Source organism: Parasteatoda tepidariorum, chromosome 1, assembly GCF_043381705.1.
Source record: "Parasteatoda tepidariorum isolate YZ-2023 chromosome 1, CAS_Ptep_4.0, whole genome shotgun sequence".
NCBI lineage: Eukaryota > Metazoa > Arthropoda > Arachnida > Araneae > Theridiidae > Parasteatoda > Parasteatoda tepidariorum.
Window position 1 is genome coordinate 32,242,565 of NC_092204.1, and position 21,907 is coordinate 32,264,471.

At 25.9% G+C, this 21,907-nt stretch overlaps 1 protein-coding gene across 1 annotated transcript in view; it reads left to right on the forward strand.

Annotated features, from left to right (window-relative positions):
• LOC107443562 (integrin alpha-PS1) overlaps positions 1-21,670 on the forward strand; it is a gene marked incomplete at its 5' end in the record, with an annotated part of 110,291 nt that extends 88,621 nt beyond the window's left edge. The window contains 20 exon segments of the mRNA XM_043041376.2: positions 849-933; positions 1,013-1,118; positions 1,826-1,917; positions 2,986-3,128; positions 3,721-3,825; positions 5,468-5,696; positions 6,972-7,121; positions 8,339-8,418; positions 10,558-10,705; positions 11,966-12,046; positions 12,797-12,876; positions 13,118-13,198; positions 13,281-13,377; positions 14,282-14,401; positions 14,877-14,936; positions 15,031-15,147; positions 15,685-15,804; positions 16,715-16,813; positions 17,578-17,706; positions 19,776-21,670. Of these exon segments, the coding sequence (XP_042897310.1) occupies positions 849-933; positions 1,013-1,118; positions 1,826-1,917; positions 2,986-3,128; positions 3,721-3,825; positions 5,468-5,696; positions 6,972-7,121; positions 8,339-8,418; positions 10,558-10,705; positions 11,966-12,046; positions 12,797-12,876; positions 13,118-13,198; positions 13,281-13,377; positions 14,282-14,401; positions 14,877-14,936; positions 15,031-15,147; positions 15,685-15,804; positions 16,715-16,813; positions 17,578-17,706; positions 19,776-19,844 (2,191 nt within the window). The 3' untranslated portion in view covers positions 19,845-21,670.
• Positions 21,671-21,907: the final 237 nt, after the last annotated feature.

The following is a 21,907-nucleotide window of genomic DNA, read 5'->3' on the forward strand; positions in this document are numbered from 1 at the left end:
TGCATTTATCAGTGACTAGATTTAGTGAAATATTTTTATCGCCAATAAATTATTTTTCTTAAATTCAGAAAAATTTTAAATGCTTTCTTGAAATTCAATTCTCAAGATCTTTTCTTGGATAATCTTATGAACCAGTTCTTAAAACTCTAATAAAAAGGAGATTGCCGTGTTTCGAAAGAAGTTGCTTGAATCATCCACTTCTGATGAAGTAGACTTTTAAAACATAGTAATAGATAAGAAATAAATAAAATAAAATAGCTCTTAAAATAGGAAAGAACTTACAAATTTACTGAATCCAAAAGAAACTGTTATTTATAAAATATTTATTTTTGATTATTATGGATAATATTGCTTTGGTATGTGGTGCTTTGGACGAATCAAAAATATTAAGAGAGGTTACAGCATTTGGGTTTGCACCAGAAAGGGAAGCTGACAAACAAAATAATTTCAGCATGACCTAAAATCAAGCATAAAAGCAAAGGTATTGACATTGTTTATAGTAACTGTTAACTGTTTTTCGAAATGAATGCATGTTACTCTAATTTGAAAATGTCAGGAATGAATGTTGACTGAATATTCAAGAAATATATTTGAATTTTGATATCCTGAATTTTCAATATTACAAAATTAGTATCTCTCTCGGAGTTCAGAATATCATTGTTTGACTCTCCAATTGCAAACACTCATTACATTAAAAATTGTTTAGATTTTCATTTCTTCTATTTTGAACTCTTTCTTGTTGTTATATCACATCTTCAGATACATAATTATTTTTTCTGTGTTTCTTTATGCAACATTGCATAAATTTCGATATTGTTTCAATAAGCTTAAATGTTTCATTCTTGCAGGTATTTAGATTTAGTGGTGGGAGCACCTTTTTACTTTAAGAAGGGCAAAGGTGGTGCTGTCTATATTTACATGAATTCTCCTGAGGTAAATCAGGGCTTTTTAAAATGTTATTTTCAAAATCCCTCACAAAATCGTCTGCTATAAAACTATTATTTTTTTTCAGGGTTTATCAGAGTTAACGGAACCAATTAAGATTACTGGGAAACCCGAATCAAGATTTGGTTTTTCTGTTGAAAATGCTGGTGATTTAAATCAAGATGGATTTCCTGGTACTTTAATATTTAATGTGATATTTTATTTAAAACTATTGTCTTAACTTTTTTAAATTTTTCTTTATTCTTTAATCTAACTGACAATTTTACTTGTAAATAATTTTCTAACAAACTTTATAGTGTGTGTTAAAACTATTGTAATGTTTATGTTAAATCCAATTTTTGAACTGAGCACAATGATAGTAATAATGCAAGAAAAAACCACTGCTTATCAATAATAATATTTGTTTAAGTTAAATTTACAAACAATACATTTACAAACTTCAACCTTGACCATATTTAGTTTTTATAAATTGTTTATCGAGTTACCAAATACCAGGGAATATGCATTCATGAGTTTTAATAATTAAAAACTATGTTTTAAGTACCTATACTAAGTAATTATCTATTTTTGGAGGATTTATTTAAAAAATTAATATAGTCTATGAGTACAAGTTTACCAAAGAAATATTCATTTTTATTTTAATTCTGCATTGTAAATTTTAATTTGTTATTACAATAAATAACAAAATGAAAAAAAATATTAATAGTGTTTATAATTAAATCCCTCTCTAATATTTGTACATTAATTTTTGAAGTATATATATATTTTTTTTATTGCCACAAATTCTACATCTATTTTCTTTACTTTATTCAATATCAAAATACTTATATTTTTTTATGTTGTTATTCATAATTTTTAAGCGTGTAATATTCTTGTGCAGATCTGGCGGTTGGAGCACCATATGAAGAGAAAGGTGGAGCTGTTTATATTTATTCAGGCTCATCTGAAGGTGTTATTCTTACTCCATCTCAGGTGATTATATAAATTTAAAGTTATTCAGTTTTTTAAATGTTTACATGTGTGCTTTTTAAAAAAAAAGACAAGCTAAGTTTGTAAGCATATTGTTTGTTCTAAGTATATTTATAAAAATTTTAGAGATGGAAAATGTAGTGACAGTTTTAAAATTGAATTTTAAAATGTTGGGGAAAAAGCATAAAAACTGCTGGTTAATTTTAATTTATTATCAATTTCTTTAAATAAAGGTTAGAAAAATTTAAATTTTTTATCTTACAAATTAGGCATTTACCTTTAAGTCACAAATCCTGTAGGATTTCAAAAAGTAGTATTACAGGATTTTGTATAAATAATTAAGTGGTTTATGTTTTAATGTGACACCATTTGAAATTTTTGAATAACTTTTTTTATTTATTATAAAAAAGGGATTTATATTAAGGAATTTTGGTTATTGCAGCATTTCAATACTAATAATAACGAATTTAATGTAACATTATTCTGTATTATTGAATTAAAAATTTTGTTAATTCTAACTAAATTTAAATATTGTCTTTTATATGAATTGTATAATCCTAAGGTTCATTCACCTCTAGTGAGTCTTGAGGATTGTCCCCTGTTTTTGAATGCTCAAAAATTAACTTTTTCCACTATAATTTTTTTAAAACTAATTAAGTTTTTGCATATTCAAGTGTATGTTTCTATGCAGTAAGCACTGTTGATTTAAAATAACGTAAGCATTAAATGAAAAATATTATTTTTTCTAGGTAAAAAGTTATCAGAATATTGCATCTCTACCTGATTATAATCTTTTTCAAGTGTTTCTTATAATCAATTACACAATCAAATTATAAATTGAATATCTGATGGGCACACAGAGTGCATCATTTTACAACTTATTATATATCACTAGATCTCAATTAAAGGTTGAATAATTAACAATTAAATTTTTTGAAGTCAAACTATAGTTTAAAGAAAAAAAATATATTATGAATATTGTTTGCATAATGAGCTATAATAAAATTCCAAAATGTTTGTGTTCATTTTATTCGATTTTAGAAGTTTTTTAAATTTATTATTTTATTTCAGGTTATTCACCCTAAAGACGTTGCCGAAGCTAGTGGACTAACCACCTTTGGTTATTCACTAAATGGGAGGATGGACATTGATAGTAATGGTTATCCAGATTTATTAATTGGATGCTATGAAGCTGATACAGCAGTTATGTTAAGGTAAAAGAAATAATTTATTATATTTCGATTTTTAATATTACCTCCTTCCATTCAACTGCTTATATTTGTTTTTATTTATTTTATTTTGTGTCTATATCTCACTTGTATTTTGTTAATTTCTTAAGATGGTTTTTATATTTTTATATGGTTTATATTTTTTTCATATGACATGGTTTACTTTTTTGTAATGTCATTAATGCTAATGTTTGACTCCATATGCCCGAAGCTGTTAGGAAATTATTAGATATTTAAAATTTTATTTTTAAAATTTCGCTTCTATCATGTGGTTTTTCAAGAGCTTCGAAGTTCAAATTTCCAGATATATTTTCAACCCTAAAATTTGGTAATTAGGTTTATTGGAACACATTTCCATAAATAATGTGTTACAAAAAATGTTCACAAATTTTAAGTAGCTAGTTAATGAATATGTAGATTGCAAATCATGATAATCTGTAGATTTGCACAGAGGAAGTAGAATCTCTTCTCTGTTTTGAAGGATACATTCATAACAAAAATTAACTATTAAAGCTGTGTTGTTCATTATGTGTTTTTTTTTATTAAGAAAAATTAATAATATTTCTTAATAATTTAGATCTAGGCCAGTGTTAAACATAGTGACTTCAGTAAGTGGCCAACTCCAAAATATCGATCCAGACGAAAAAGGGTGTGAAAGGGACAAAAGCTCACCTAATGTGTGGTATGACCTTTTTTTTTTAAGTACTGTTTATAGTAAAGCTTTTGATCTTCGTTACTGGTAAAAGATTCAAATATATACACCTAGATTAAAGTAGCATTTTCATCTATTTGATTCTTACATTCTATTTTAAATTTAAAAAAAATGATAAGAATAATTTTTATTCTTGCATTCTATTTTAAATTTAAAAAGAATGATAAGAATAGTTTTTATTCTTACTATTATTTTCTTATTGTTTTAATTTTAGCATTCACAGATGCCATACAGTTGTCTGACATGCATACACAATGTTTTTCAGCTGTGAATGCTAAAATAAGATTTAAAAAAATAATAAATAAATACACAAATTAAATCTCTATTTACCATGAATTGTTTGTTCCACACAAAAATAATGAATATGCAATCAAAGTACAATAATAATAATAAGCAATGTTCATGTCAAGAATTATGTGTCTTAGTATTTATGTTTTGTAAGCAAACTTTTAATGTTTTTATTTAAATAACTCAATTTGTCTAAATCACACTTACAAAAAAATTCTCATTTTTTATATTAATAAATTGAGTGTTTAGTTTTATACAATTGCAATCTTTTCCCTACCTTCTCCTATTTAAGGAAGCCAAATTTTAATGTGTAATCATACATTTTGACCAGTTTTTTGAAAATTTAGAATATGCTGAACTCTCTATATATAGAATATGCTGAAACATACATGGAGGATTGCATATTTTATCATTTGACAAAAGTTAAACACCTGAAATTAAAAGAAAAAAAGGTGTAACTTTTCACAGTAGTCAATTTCAGTCCAATATTTAAATGTTTCAAAGGTTATAAACATGTTCAATTTTCACCAGGTGAATTGGTCAGGCTTTTTCTTGTTTTATAGGGTTACTGTAAATTGTATTAAGGAGTTACAGTTACTATCAATACTATTAAAAATTATGCTTGTTAATTTTATTATTTTTTTCTTACAAGTATAATTATTACCATGCTTCTATTGAAAGTTAAAAAAAAACTCCACAAATCTAAGTAAGTGTTTTTAAAAAAATATTGAACTGCAAAAAACACTAAATATTGACTTCTGATCAATGCACATATTTGAATGATTTTATTATTAGCGTATAGTTTAGTTTAAAACATTCACAGTAAAAGAAAGATTTTCTATAGAGTAAAATAGAGTATGCCCCTTTTCGAAATTCTTAGGAGAATTGTTTAAGAGACGCTGTTTCCCTAATTTGTCTTTTTGTTGAAAATTTCAGAACTTTAAGTTTAAATTTGCGCACTGTTTTAGCTACCATTTTGACTTTTCAACTAAGCATTTTATCTCTAAGCCAAATTGTACAAACTTTATCAAGTTATTAATTTTTTATAGTTAATTTCTTATAGTAATTGTGAAGAAACTAGTTTTAAGTTCCAGGAAAAGCCACAACCTGAGAGTTCTAAGAAACTGAGACAGAAGATTAAATAAAATTTTCGACTTTCTAATGTGTAATCAATCACCGTACACGAGAAAAACAAATGTAGGCGATAAAATATTATCCTGTATATTTGAGGTAAAAATTGAAAATTAAAATTTCTAATTTAATGTTCATGATTTAGTGTAAAGTTTAAATTAGTTTTGTAACTGAATAATATATTTTTTTCCAGCTTTTCTTTTGAAGCCTGTTTTCAATTCAATTCTTCTATATCGTCTTCTCAAGGACAACAGCTTAAATACAAAATAGAGGCTGAAACATTCACTGGACGAAAATATTACAGGGTTCGTTTTAAATCCTCTTTGAGTAGTGACACACCAAACATTGTTGAAAAAGAAATTGTTTTAAAAGGCAGCTCTGTCGGTAGAATGCATTGTTCTGAGGAAATTGTTTATCTAAAGGTGAGGATATGATATAACATTAAATTAATTGCATTATTTTATTCTAGTCACACTTGAAGAGTTTAATACATTTCTTCGTAGGCTATTTTAAAAAAAAGAAAGGAAAAAATACTCAAATAGTTGTAAGTGCGAATTATACAGTTAAAAATTGCTTTTGTTTTATGTTTGTATTTTGTTTTATGTTTTTGTATTGTGTTTTGCTGATATGTGTAAAAAGTTTTGTTAAACTAATCTATTCTTAATTAAACTTTTAAATTTTTCATTGTTGAAATATAAAAAATTTCATATTTCTATCATTTATCACTGACTCAGTGGGTTGAAAATTTCTCCATTAACTTTGCTTCCCAACCCTCTATGACAGTGTTTCCCAAACACGACTTTTTTGTACCCTTTCTAAATTTTTCGTAACGCTGTGTACCACTAATAAAAAATTAATGTATTTTTTACTGTAAAAAATTGCACAAAAGTTAAAAATAACAACTGACTGTTGACACCATTAATTATTAATTGTTAACTCTGCAAAAAATAGCCAATAGAAAAATATGTAATCATAAATTTTCATGACTAACTTTGTTTTTAAATAATAGTTTTTGAAATTTTCGTTAGTTGAAAGATATTTCGCATACGAACATGTACCCCGGCTAAACTGTTCCCGTACCCCTGGGGGTATGCTTACCACACTTTGGGAAACACTGCTCTATGAGATAACAAGGGTTTATGTCAGTGTCACCCTGTGGCAAAATGACCATTTTTGAATGGACATTTGATAACATGTTAATTTTTTGTAAATTTATATTCTTCCTTTGTTTGTTTTTTTATATTATGCAAATCTTTTTATGTGTATACTATAGTTTAATGAATATGTTAAATTGTTTTTATTGGCTTTTAAGTGAACTTAGAGTATTTTTAAATGAAATGCCCAAAATTTTATACTAATTATTTTGATTTGAACTAAGTTATATTTATTAGAACCTAGTTTTAGGCATAGTAGAACCAATATATTGCCTTTGTGTAAAAAATTTAAAACACTATTTTATGAAGTGGAAAAAAATGCTTTTTCGTTTTAGCAGAAAAACTTATAAGAAAAAGATTATTTAGGTTTAAAAAATGAAAGTGATGTAACTAAGTAAAAAATGAAATGACCTCTAACAAAAGTTATTAAACCAATCATTTAAGAAACTTAAAATTTGAAAGAAAAATTGCAAAATTTATTTTAAAAAGTATATGTGACATGTTTTGATTTATCTTATTTTTAATCATTTATTATTATTATAGGAAAAAAGTGATATACAGAATCCAGTACAGTTCAAATTGACGTATTCTCTGATACAAAAAGATCCTGTACAGCCCTCATTTAGTTTAGAATTGCCAGATTTGAATGGTTATCCTATTCTTAATCAACAAGAAGCATCCAAAATTTTTGAAGTAAATATTTATATTTTTATTTGTTTTTACTTTTCGGTATGTTTTAAATTTGAAATAAATAATTTGTATCACCTTTGAAACTTTTATATCACCTTTTGTGGTCACATTGTGTTGTGGATTAGTCATCCGAGCATTAAACATATTTTAAAACAAGTTCACCAACATATTTGCAATTTAATTTAATTATTTTTGTTTTCCTTAAAGAAATATTAAATTTTTTTTGAAGTGAAGTACAGAGCCCGTTATCTGGAAATCAGAAAACTGGAGAACCAAAAAACCGGAACAAAATTCGATAAATTTCTCGCCATTTAAAAAAAATTTTTTTTTTTTACTCAGAAGATTTTACGATTTTTCTCTCTTTTTTTAAAGATGTTTACCTTACCATTTTGGAAATAATCATTATTGTATTACTTAATCGTTTTTTCTTATTTTTAAGATTATTTCCAACTATTTTTTTATTTGGATTTAACAATAAAAAAAACGGCTTTTTGTAGCGATTCGGAAAACCGGAAAAATCAGTTATCCGGAATAGCGATGGTCCCGACCGTTCCGGATAATCGGTTCCCAACTGTATTATGTTTATGTCATAAATTGTTTTTCATTCCTGTAGTTAGCATATTTATGTCACTCGAATTCAAAAGAAAGTATCTGGAGTTGTTATATTTCTTATAATTTAAAGTTGTAGTTTAAATTATAACATATTGTGAAAATAAGAATTTACAAATCATAAGTACATAGTTTAACAGGGCTTAAACCATCCTCAAGTGTAAAAAAAAATTGCTTGTAATTTTTTTTATTCACAAATTTAATAACAAAAAAACATAAATTATTGTGGTTGATTTGAGTGTTCTTAATATAAAATTTTTACTATACTGAGCAAGTTTTAAAATCCCCTAATTTGAAACCTGCAGAAATCAACTGCAATGTAATTTCTGGAAATATGTGCTACCATTTTGTAAAAGTTTGTTTCTTAAATTTGTAGTTGATTTCCTTCTAGTTTGGAAATTAGTTTGTTTTCTTTTTTAAAAATTATTGTTATTATTATTAGGCAAAAGATATATTTGTAAAAAATATTTTTGATTTAATGTCTGGTTTAATTTTATTCTTACTTTTAAAATGAAAAAAAAAGTAAGAAGTTTTTGTTTTAAGAGAAACTGTTTTTCATGAAAAATAAGCTTAATTATTTTTTAATACAATTTCTTTTGGATTTTTTCCAGGCTAAATTCCTGAAAGATTGTGGCTCAAATGATATTTGTGAAAGTGACCTGAATGTTATTGTTGATATAAATCTAACAAAGTAAGTAATCTCATTTCAAAGTAATAAGTTCTAACTTTTTTCTCCTTTAAATTAATTCCTATTTAAACGTACATGAATTCAATGTAGTTTAAATTAATGTTACTTAAATCTTTGTTAAGGCAAGAAACAATAGTATAAATCTTCTAAAACAAAAACTAATAAAATATTAAAATTTTGGTATATATCCAAGAATTTTTTTAAACTTCTTTATTTAATTTTAAATGTATGGAAATTAGAGCTGAATATTTTCGCAAATACCTCTAAATGTTTTTTGATTGGTGACTGCAACTATAGGATGTGTTTTATTCTTTGGTTGTATTTGTTTTTAAATTGTTTACTATTTTTTGTTCTAAATAATTTTAAACATTTGTATACTAATGAGATGATTTATTGAAAATTTAACGAAAATACAAGAACTTAATCAATCTTTTATTAGAAGTAAAAATTACTGAATAATTTTCTAAATGAAAGAGTTTGAAAAAATAAAGCTCTAAATACCTATAATTTCCATACAGTTTTTTGCATCTTTTCTTTTTCTAAAATTTTGTATTAATATTTAAATTTTTAAAATTAAGTATGAAAGATATAAGTAAATAATAAAATAAATTGAGTTTTTTTTTCAGAATAATATTAAGAATATAATTTTCATCTGAAAAAAAATAGTGAACTTTATTTTTATATAAAAAATTTAAGATGATTGCCAATATCAAAATTATCATACTATACTTAGTTCAATGAGAACTGATAGCGAAATCACCAAATACTTGGCATTAGCTGTAGCTGTTTGTTGTCTAAGTTAAGACAAGGAGCATTAACCTGACCAGTGGTAAGTAAGAAAAGAATTAGACAGCAAAGAACTAGCAGATCTAGGTAAGGTTGGTGATAAGCTGAAAACCTTTGCATTTTCTTTCACCATTGGCTCTCGCTGAACAGAGTATATATTTAAATTTTTTTATTTCAGGAAATAAATTTAGTTATACTTTTACTGTAAAAAAATAAGGGATTTTTTTAAAATTTTTTATTTTTTATTAGTTGTATTTTTTTGGAATGTTATTTTTCATTGACAAGAAATAATAAACCCTTCTTTTTTAAGCTGCCATATATGGATTTATATATAATAAATTTTTTTATTTATTCAGTCTTAATCTAAGAACTAAGATTTTAATTGTTAGTTAAATTATGAATGTTATGTTATAAAAGTAGTATATGTTATATTCAGGGGTGGATCCAGAAATTTTTTCTAGGGGGGGGGGTTATAGACTCAGATCCCCCCCACAATAAATTTTTTTTACAAAATTTTTTTTTTAAATATTTTTTTTGAAAAAAAAAAAAAAAACTGGGGTTTTTAATGCTAGTCTTCTCATTTATTTTTTTCATACTGAACAATACATAAATAATTCAAGTATTCAAAATCTTTAAATAATAAATGTAATGTGTTTTTTAGACACTTTGGCAAATCTGTCAATGATTTTTTCAACATCCAAATCAATTTCTCGATGAATGTTTAATAATGCGAGTCCATTTAATCGTTCTTGATTTTGAGTTCCTCTAAGCCAAGTTTTGAGACGTTGCAGCGTTTAAAAGGAGCGTTCTGCTGTTGCTGCACTAACTGGCAGTGTTATTAAAATTCTCAACAACATATTGACTGATGGATACAAATCAATGTCACAAGCATTAATAATCTTGGAAAGATCATTGGGCACTTCTAGTTCTGCTTCTTTTTTAGCTGCCATTTTGCCATCCAAGGACGAAATTCTGTTTCGACAACTTTTACGGAAGCATTTAAGAGATTCTTATAAAACTCGGCAGTTTTACGAATGACTACAAGATCTTCTTCTGTAACAGTTTGACGAGGTAAAAATACTCGGATTATTACTCTTTTGGATTATGATTCTTGAAACAGTTTAACAAATTTTTAAAATATTTTATTTCTTTTTTAAACTATTAAAAAAATTATTTATTTACTTATTTTTTCAGTTTGGGGGGTGACCTGGATCCGCCACTGGTTATATTCTTTTGTTTCAAAAGTGTATTTTTATATCGTATTTCATTTTGCGCGAGTAATTTCAATTTTACAGAAATTCATTTTAAAATCTAAGAAGCTTACGTTCTAAAAATGTTTGCTTTTTTATGATTTAGAGATGATGAAGGAAAGCCAATATTGTTCCTGGGTGAAAAGCAACTTGCATTATCAGTCAAAGTAATGAATACCCGAGAACCTGCCTATGATGCTATGCTGTATGTTTTTCATCCACCTAGCCTTAGCTTTGTCGGAAAAAAAGTGGTTGTAAGTGTTTGTATTTTCTCTAATTCTTGTGATAAAAAAAAATTATCAATTGTTTATTTTAGAAAATACTATGAAAAAGCTAGATTATGTTTTTCACATCAAATATGGGTTGGAACTATCAAAAATTTAAAATAATATTTGGGAATTCTCTTAACAATTGGCTAATAAGTCTGATAGTCCTTTTAAATTCAGTTAATTATCAATGTCTTTAAATTAAATCTTAAATTTTATTATTTTTTGTTAATTATGTGAAAATTTGAATATTGGTGTAAAATATTAATATTACGTAACAAGTTTTGCTTTCTCTTTTAAAATCAGAATCTAAGCAAATATAATAATAATGCTTGTAATAAATTGATTTGGAATTCATTTTTAAATATTTATTTTAAATACCGTATATTCCGGCGTATAACGCGCACTTTTAATACAAAAAATAACATTGGAATGTACGGGTGCGCGGTATACGCCGAATATAAAAAATTATAGATTAAAAAAATATTTAAATATAGAAAAATACTTTTATTTTAAAGAACTAACATACCTTTACCTATATACTTTATTGATTTTCGTTATTACATAAATAGTTCATTATATTCGTCTTCCGTTAGTTCTTCAGGCACGTCATCACAATCTGTTTCGTCTTCATCATCTGTGTTATCCTCATCCATAAATAAACAGTCATCTTCTGATCCGTCCAGATTATTTTAAATGCTGCATTTTTTGAATGATTTTCTAACCATTTCAGGCTTAATTTCATCCCATGCCTTTAATATCCATTCGCACACTGTTTCCAAACTTGCATGGCGCATATGTCCTCCTTTAGTAAAGATTTTCTCGCCCTCCTACATCCAAGTGTTCCACTGTTTTCTTAAATTGGCTTTAAATGGTTTGTTTAAGCAGGGCTGAAGAAATGGTGTTAATCTACCTGGAATAACTGCCATATCGGTGTTACATTCTTTCGACAATTTTTTTTGTATTTGTGAGGTGGAACAAAAACATGTCCCACACTAAAAGGCTTTCTGGTTTTCTATTGATACTAGATGAGATATTGCACATGTACAATCCAAATTTTCGTGCGCGTTATACGAAGAGTGTATCTTAAAATTTAAAAATAGTTTTTAGAAATCACGGGTGCGCGTTATACGCCGGGACGCGTTTTGCGCCGGAATATACGGTATTAATTTTTAAATATTCATTTTTTTTTTTACTTTCACTTTAGTTTATTATGAATTTATTAATTCATGGAATATTAATTTTTAGAAAGGAGATCAGATAGAATGTGTTCCTTTTAATGTAACTACTGTGAAATGTGAATTAGGAAATCCTCTTAAAGATAATGAGGTAAGGAAATTTAATTAGTGTTATCTCATTTATGCTAATCTATCTTAAATTTTTACAAAAATGTGAACTCTTTGAAGTGTTTGTGTATAGTTGAGTCAGTTTATAATCTAGAGATATTTTTTGAAAGTTAGGCTTCACATGAATGAATTACCGCCACTCTCTATATTTCTACACCTCACTGTAGACTATTCAAGAATTTACACCAATATATTTGTTAAATTATTGTTTGTTAAAATTAATTTATTATCAAAATAAGTTAATCGTAGTAGTAGGAACTGTATGTTTGATGTAAAATAGATTGGAAAACGGACCTCAGAAAACTTTAAAAGGATGATCAACAAAGTGTTAAGAATGTTTGTTTAGAAGAATATTTTCTTTCGGAAGGAATACTAATTAAAGAGCCAGCAATAAATACAAGAAAAGTTAGTTTTCAATTGTAAAACTTGTTGAAATTGTTTCAAAAATGTAATAAATTGTCATTTAAATTTAAATGTTGTATACTAATTTGGATTATAGATATTTTTGTTTAGTTATTATAAGGAAAAGAATATTATATTTTTTAATACATAGAAAATTTTTTGCATTCAAATCAAGACACCTTAGCTTTGATATAATTGTTTTATAATGTTTTTATTTCAAATAAAGTATTTATGGTAAAATTTTTGATGGTTTATCTATGGAAACTTATTTTAATTATTATTTTATTACATTATTTTATGGTTATTTATATTTATTATTATATTCTTAAAGGTGGAACTACAAGTTAGATTCAACCCAAAAGATGTTGGTCCTGATGAAAGAAGTTTGAAAATGAGCGTGAAAGTCAACACGTAGGTTATTTCTGTTTTAAAAGCAATAAATCTTGACTTGCATTTTTAATTACGCATTATTTTTTATCAGAATGAGTAAAAAAAAATTAAAAAATTATGTATCAAAATAACATTTTCTTTTCATTTTGTTTCATATCATTCTGAACTTTTAAATTATTCAATATCTTTATCAAAATGTGTAGAAATTAACATAAACACTTTTAATTCTAATCTGAATTCTGAACTATTGAATATTTATTAGGACAAGCGTAGAGGATTTACCTCGAGAGGACATCACAATTGAAGCCGGCATAGTGAAAGTTGCTGAATTAGAAATCAGAGGGTAAGAAAGATGACTTTATTTTAAAAGAAAAACTATCATGCTTCGATTATTTATAAAAATTGCTAATTTTGCTGTGTTCCAGGGCATCTCAACCTGAGCAAGCTTTCTATGGAGGGGACACTACTCGAGTGCCAAATTATATTGATGATGTAGGTAGTGAAGTTGTCCACATATTTGAGGTAATTATATTCATGTATTAATATATTATGAGGTAATTATATTCGTGTATTATTATATTATGAGGTAATTATCGTCGATAGTTCTTTTTTTCCTCTATAATATTGATCTTTTATGATATGAATATTAATTATGAATCATAGAACTTTATCGGATGCAAGAAAATTGCACTTAATATTGTTTTAAAAATATTTTTGATTGACAAAAAACATTGATTTCATTAGTTGGTAAACAACCTGAACTTTTCAGATGCATTTTTACTTAATTTTTAAAAAAATATGATTTAAAGTAAGGTTTTGCTCTATATGTAGGAATTGAATTAGTGGTATAATTTTGTAAAATTTTGATTATTATTGAATTTGAGTATTATTGAAGTGATTTAAGGTTTTATTGCCGTAAAACTAACGGAATTTTTATCAGAATTTTGTCCTCTATACTTTTGTATTTTTTCAAGTACTTAAAAATTGGCTTTAAAATGTCTATTATATATGTTTTTTTTTATACTTAGAGTAAGAATTTGATATTTAATAAACTTTTACTTTAATGATTATTCAGATTTTTCTTTTTTAAAGTACTTTTCGAATCTTTGGCTTTAATTTCAAATATGTTAATAAGTTAATGAGAAAATTGATAATCAACTTGTGAAACACACCTATTATTTTAATTCATCTTCATATGGAAGATCGAATCTTGGGGGAATATTGATCTTTAATTAAATATATTCTATGTATATTTTGTCTTTCTTCACTTTCTCTCAACTACTGTAGAATTAAAAAAAAATAACTAGACATAGTTTGAAAACTTATTAGCTTACTATATATTTATATTTTTATTTACTATCTACTTTTAAAAAAATAGAACATTCTGTTTTTTAAATACAAATAATTGAAGTTTATTTATTTCTAGGTTATAAATCATGGCCCTTGGTTGGCAACAGGAGTTGAAGTGGTAGTATCTTGGCCAGTTGAAGCTGCAGACTCTTACCAACAAGGCAAAAGACTTTTATACATTGTTGAAAATCCAGAGGTAGAAAATTTTCTTTCTTCTGGCTTGTTTATATGATAGTTCCTGATTTGCCTCAAACCAAAGAAATTGGACTTTGTGCCACTAAACCCTACATTCAATCAATCAATCAATCAAACCAAAGAAATTAAAGCAAAAATAATTTACAATTATAACATTCACTTTATAAAAAGTGAAAATAGTTTTATGAAATGCCCAGAGTTACGTAACTTGTCATGGCAGAGCTGCATGGTCTCCTTTTTGTGTTTTAAGAAAAAAAATGTTTTTTTTTTTCTTTACTTACATATCTGTGCCTAAATTTGTTGACAAAAATTACTTATCCATGTCTTGTAAGGAAATATTCTTGTATGTGCAAAGATGTAAGTAAAATTTATGTGTAAAATATTAACTGCTTTTTTAGTGTTCTGGAAGTGTAAAATATTAACTGCTTTTTTAGTGTTCTGGAAGTGTATAATTTTTTTTATTTATTTGTTTGTAGGTTATTGGTAATGGCTATTGTGAATTAGATGATTCTCTGTTGAACCCTTTAAAATTAAAAGTAAGTTAATTGTTAATTAGATTTTATTAAATTTAATTGCACACAGTCATTTTTTTGTAATAGATCTTAATAAATAAAAATATTTGTCTTTCAGAGACACCCTGAAGAGTTGAGATTAGCTCCTTACCGCTCATATAAGAAAAGATCAAAACGTGAAGTTCAACCCCAAGAATTAAGAATGGATGGAAAAATTGTCAAAGTTGTTAACTTGGTAAAAATATTTTTCAAAATTTTTTTCTTTAAAATGTCAGATAAAAAAGTTTGCTTTTTTTTTTTTAAATTATTTTTTTTTCAATGAAATTTTTTCTTGATTTTTGTTTCTAGTTTTTTTTATTTACTAATATTTATTATTTATTTAAAATTTAAATATATTATATTTAAATTATAAAAAGAAATATTGTACTGAAACAAGGTGTTGGAAAACAATTAATTTTACACTTTGCTTATATTCTTAAATTGTGTTGACATATATAATTTTTAATTAATTTAAGGGTGCAAAATGTAGTAATATCTTTGAAAATAATTCTATCAATGTATGTTTTTTTTCTATGTTATAAAAAATGTTTAAAGTAGAATTAATTTTAAATTTAATTTTTTTTAGAAAATAGCATATTGTTAACATATTTTGTTATGTCGAATTTTTATTTGTTTGAATTTGTGTCAAAATAATTAGTCAAATTCAGTGTACAACTCAAATTTTTTATACTTATATTTTTTTTGTTTATTTATGCAATATATCATGTTCTAGGATTGTGATGCAGGTACTGCAAAATGTTCTCAATTCACTTGTATGTTTAGAAGTTTAGAGAGAGATAGCACTGCTGTTATAAGGATTAAAGCAAGGTTATGGAACAGCACCTTTGTTCAAGTGAGTTATTAATTATCATAACTTTTCATTACTTGTATCTAGTTTAATTATTAGCTTAGAAAAAACATTTTGAAGTCAAATTTTTGTAATAAAAATATGTGCAAATAGTTTAGCATTTGAAAGCCAAGTTATGAAAGAATGCTTGTAAATTTAGAATGACGTGAAATTATTATTAATTTTAATGGGGTAGTCATTAGTATTTCTGATTAGTGTATCTGGGTTCTTTGAAACATTGCCACACTAATGTAACATTTTGTATATAAAGTAATTATTATTTTAATATTTTAAGGAATACTTGTAATATTTTTATATAATAGCTTCTATATTTATTTATAATTAAATAATAGTTTTTTTTTACTTTTATTAAAAATTTATTTTTAAGTTATTAAAGTAATTGTTTTGAAAGATGTTTTAAGATGTATAAATTCTTTAATTTTATAATAATATTAGTTTATAGTAAATGATTCTTTTTTATAGTTGAGAGAAATAATAGCTTATATTTAATGTTTAATTTTAATTTTTGTCAGTAAGTTTTAAAGTTTTTACTATTTCAAACCTCTTCAAAGATGTAAAAGTAGAAAAAAAATGCTAAATTGTCTTATTATTGCAGCTGTTTTGACTGTAGCCATTAATTATTGCTAATGATGATACATTAAATACTAAAAATTTTTTTTCTACAAAAATTGACTTTTTTATATTTTTCATTGTGATTATTTTTTNTAATATCCTATAATTGACATTTGCTGCGAATTTCATTTGATTCTGATGATTCTTTCATGGTGTTGCATTTTCTACAAACAGCAGTTTAATATAAATATAAATTTTTTTAATATATATTGTCGTCAGAAATTTTATAGAAGATATTATATTTGCAATTCAAATTGAATAACATATTTAATTAAATTTACAGGATTATCCAAATGTTGATTGGGTGAGCATAGTCTCTAGAGCTTTTATTAGAACTATATCTGAAGACATAAAACAAGAAGATAGTAATGATTTTGCTTTGGTAAGTATCTTATGCGATTGTTAAAATTGCATTGAGCATTCAATATTGATTTTTATCCATGGCATTAGTACAAATCAGAGAGGGTGAAAATAGATTAAATGCAGTTAAGATTTTTTAAAATTAATATGTAGTCTTGTCTATAATTGTCTAGAGCCGTGATGGTTCAGGGGATAGACCGTTTGCTTCCCAACGATTGGAATCACGTTGAATCCCAGCGATGGCTGGTCGATACAAACTCCGCTCACGGCTTGCAGCAACCACAGTGCTGACATAAAATCTTCTCAGTGGTGGACAGATCATAAGTTAGCCCTTGCTGTCAGACTAACCCTGAGAGGTTTTCATGGTGTTCCTCTCCATGTAACCCAAATGCGGGTTAGTTCCATCTAAAAGTCCTCCATGAAGACAAATATCTCCTAATACTTGATCCTGGTGTTCCTTTGTCTCCTGGATTCAGTTCAAAATTACAAGGCTACAGAGTTGAACATTAGTAGTTATAAACCCAAAAAATTGGGTTGGCTGTTTAATGACAGTTATATAGTAAAATATAATTAAGATCAAGTATTTATTGGAAAAATAGTGTTGAATTTTACTTGTTAACCAATATCTGAAGAGATTTTCTGTTCTCAAAATAATTTAAACATAAATTATATGTTTAGAAATTTCTGAAAAATGTTTTCTTACATTGCCCAAATTATTATAATATAATATGTTAGAGCTTTTTTTTATTCAATTACATCGTACCATAATTTCCTTTTTAATTTCAGGCTGAAACAAAAGCTTATCCTGATATCTTGTTGTTTCAAAAAACTGAAGAAGTTGCTTTATGGATCATTATATTGGCAGCTTGTGCTGGAATACTTTTGCTCATTTTACTTATCATCATCTTATGGAAGGTATGGGTTTCTTTCATATTTTGTACTTTTATTAAATCTTATTAACATGCAAATGACTTTAAATATGCTTAAATATAAATAATTTATTATTAAAAATTAAATATTTTAGATTTAAAGTTTCAAAATGTAACTAGTGTTCATGGTTTTTGGCAAAGCAAAGTTTTTAAAAATGAATTTACTAATAATGATTGCAATTAAAAGTACAATATTGTGATAGAAGTGAAATAAAATAAATTTGTATTTTAAATGATATTTAAAATATTAGAATAGGGAGGAGGAAATCACCAGGATTTAAAGTAAAATGATACAAATGTTCTGTCATAGTGAGCAGGCAACAAATTATCTATCTTATTATCCATTTAATTTCTATGCACATCAGTAGATATTCTATCTATTTATAGACAAAAAAAGGGATTGTATTTGAAGAATCGAGGCTTTAAATTATGTGGAACTACTCAAACACTTGCTTTGAAGAAAAGTAACATTATAGTTTGATACTCATGCAATTGTTTTATTCTTCTAATTTTAATAAGATGAAATTTTGCAAAAAAATTTTTTTTTATTATTACTTTTGTTAATTTTACTGAAACCAAAGCAAATAGGGTCCTATTTATTTTTCTGGAATGATAAATTACGCATGCTAACTTTATTTTCGTGTCCTGTCTACAGTTTTTGGCATATTTGATGCTCTCTAGTGAGGAGGCAGTATCAATGATGTCTGTTGCTCAGCAACCATGAGGTGAAATTTTATATCAGCTGTGTAAAGTTCCTTTTTATTAAATTAATCATTGTTGTTAGGGAATGTTTCTATATTGTTGTGAATAAACCTTTCTTATAGCGGATTCCCTTATTAGGATATTACTATTACTTGTTAGGTTATTGTTATTACTTGATAGGTTATTGCTATTACTTGATAGGTTATTGCTATTACTTGATAGGTTATTGCTATTAATTGATAGGTTTTTGCTAGGGCTGCAGGTCTGTCGCGGTGCGAATTTCCGCGAAATTGTCATATTTTTTCCTAAAATCCGCGAATTTCTCAATATGTTTTGACTTGCGCGAAAATTGCTTAAATTTTTCTTCTTCATTTTTTATTTATTATCTTTATTAAACAGAATTTTTTATTTTCCTGAACCTTAAATTGAACATGTAAAATTGATTAGATATTTAGGGGAGTGAATCAATAGCAAAATGACATGAAAATAGTTCAGAGATAAGAGATAATCGCAATCTTGTCAACTAAGGTGGTCTTTCTACACTTAGGGAGGGTAATTACCTTCCTGAAGTCAGTAAGAGTACAAAAGAAATTGGAATCACAAAAGAAGGAAAATGTTATAAATCAAATCTTTGACAGAAAAATTGTTATACATGCTATTGCACTGGGCAATGAAATTTCTACTGCCTTTCTACATATCCAGTTAATTTTTCCTAGGCGTCTTCTTGTGATTTCTTAAATATGGATCAGTTTCTTAGATGAAGTTGTTAGTAGGGACTTGTAACTAGTAGTTTGAATGTAGAATGTTTGAGTTTTCACAGCAATTACTTCTTACAAAGCAACGGTCAAGGAATTGCGAGTTGGTGAAGGAAAATTGATAGAGTTTTGGAAATCAAAGTTCGAACGCTGCAAAATTGGCAAAAGTGGCAATTCGAAGTTCGTCAGTGCCTAAAAACAGCATTGACGCAGAAAGATCGTTTTCTAAGTATATAAATGTATTAAGTGATGAAAGACGAAGCATAAATGAGAATAATCTGATAATGTACAATACTTTGTACCAAAATTCTGTTCATTTAAATGTTTGTATGTTCATTTAAATGTTTGTTGTATATTTTTAAGCTTTTTTTATTATTTGCACAATTTCTGTCTTTTGCATCATTTATGTAATAAATTTTTTTATGTTTAGAATTTGTGTAATTTTCAAAATTTCCCGCGATTTTTCCGCGAATTTGGGGTCTTTTTTCCCACGACAAACTTGCAGCCCTAGTTATTGCTACTACTTGATAGGTTATTGCTATTACTTGTCAGGCTATTGCTATTACTATAAATTAAATGTATATATTTTGTCTTGTAGTGTGGATTCTTTAAAAGGAAGAAGCCTGGTTATGAACGGGCTCCCACATCTGAAAAGGAATATATATAAAACTTCTTATGTGCTTTTTAATGAAGGTTGTGCATTGTGCGATAATCAAAATGGAACCCATGTTGTGTTCAAGTTTATAGAACAAAACGTCACTCCTTCACATCAGGGCGAACAAGATTTTGCCATTCAAAACTGTGATGTGTGTAAGGTGATACCATACGTATATTTATGGCTGCCATAATTTTGAGCTTTTCGAGGAATTTTTCTCTTGCTGTGATTGGTTGAAATCGTGAAGTACTTTTTCCTGTTTTGAAGCAGACCACAATAATTAGCCAATTTCCAATATGCTCAACCTGTTGAACCTGTTGTTGAAAATGTGATATTAAAGAACCAGTTTGGAGAGCATTTATATATTGTGTAAAATGTTCATGAAAAATAACTGGTTTTAGAAATTTTGTATGGCTGTATTGTGAAATAAGGAATTTTAAAAAAATTACTTTTAATATATTTTTACAATAAATTTTTAAAGTGTTGAATTTATTAATAATTTTTTTATTAAGTATGTAAACATTTTGAGATTTTTAGTTACTAAACTAGACATATACTTTACATTTAATAATAAAGTAACTAATTTAATGCATAAAAAAAAGCAGATGTTTAATAATTTTAAAAGATACTAATTTTTAAAGCATAAAAAATTTGCATATTATATATTTTTAATGTAATTAAATGCGTAAAATTTATATTTTTCTCTCCTTCGCTTTTGTATGAGATAGGTTATTGTTGTTTGTAAATTTTTAAAAAAAAAATATCTATTCATTTTGCAAATTTTTACACATTTTTTTTATAATTTCAATTTTTTCTAGTTGTATACAGCATTTCTATTTACTATCTGATGACTTATATTTTAAAAAACTCTATTATTTTAATTTTTTAAAAAATTATTTATATTTTTTTCAAATTTATTATTTAGAAATAATGTTTAAGACTGAAAGTGAGTGCATACCAAACTCACACTTTCTATAGCTAAGTTACATTTAAATTTAGCTTAATCAATTTAAAAATTCATGTAAAATTAACTATAATAGAAGAGTAATAGATAAACTATTATAGAATAATAATAATAAGGACAGAGTTGACTTAATTTTTTCTTCCCAACCAATTTTTAATTTATTTTTCTTTGTTAATTTGATTGTCAAATAAAATTTATTATTTTAATTTATAGATTTATATAATACTTTTCTGCATGTTTCTCCTGGTGATTGAAACTGTTTAAAAAACTAGTTTAAGTTGTACAGTTTATAATTTTTTTCTATATCTTACTATTTCATAATTTTTGTTATAGTTATATGTGTTTTTTTCGTTATAAATACATTAGTTTATTTAATTAATATTCCCTCCTTTCTATTTTGAATTGATGTTTTTGTATAATACATTTTGAGTTGATCATCTGTAAATAACCTTTTGTGCCTTACTTTGTAGATAACTTTTTTCACATGTAATGTTCATAAATGTGTACAGTTTTAAAAATTTTTCAGTTTAAAAATTTATGTGTAAACTATGTGTGCCAAGAAATGTGGTTATTATTTCCAAGTATTAACATAAGGCCCAAACAACCATATTTGGTGCTATTTTGAAAAGGTAGATGATTTAATATTGTAAAGTTTTAATCTATTTTAAGTAACATATTTTTAAGCATTTTAATAAGCATTTTATCAATGTTTTGTGATTGTAATTAAGTTGATAATGTTTAAATATTTAAGACTGAGCATACCGACTATTTTTTTAATGTTTTTAATAAGATTGATACTTAAATTTGATATGTACTGTATGATATGATTCATTTTTTTTCACTCCGTGCATTTAATAAAATTTTATACAATACATTTGATGCGCTCATAAAATTAATTATTGATGTGTAAATTCATAATATTTCTAAAAATAAAATACAGTTTATCCTTATTAAGACAAAATTAGAAATCACCAATTTTTAAATATCATGAAAAATCTATATTTATTTAACATTTGTTATTTTTATAGCGGAAAAAATGTCTTTTAGTCAAGTACATTCCATGTTGAATAAATAAGAAGGAAAATGAAATGGCAAGATGTTAACTGATTAA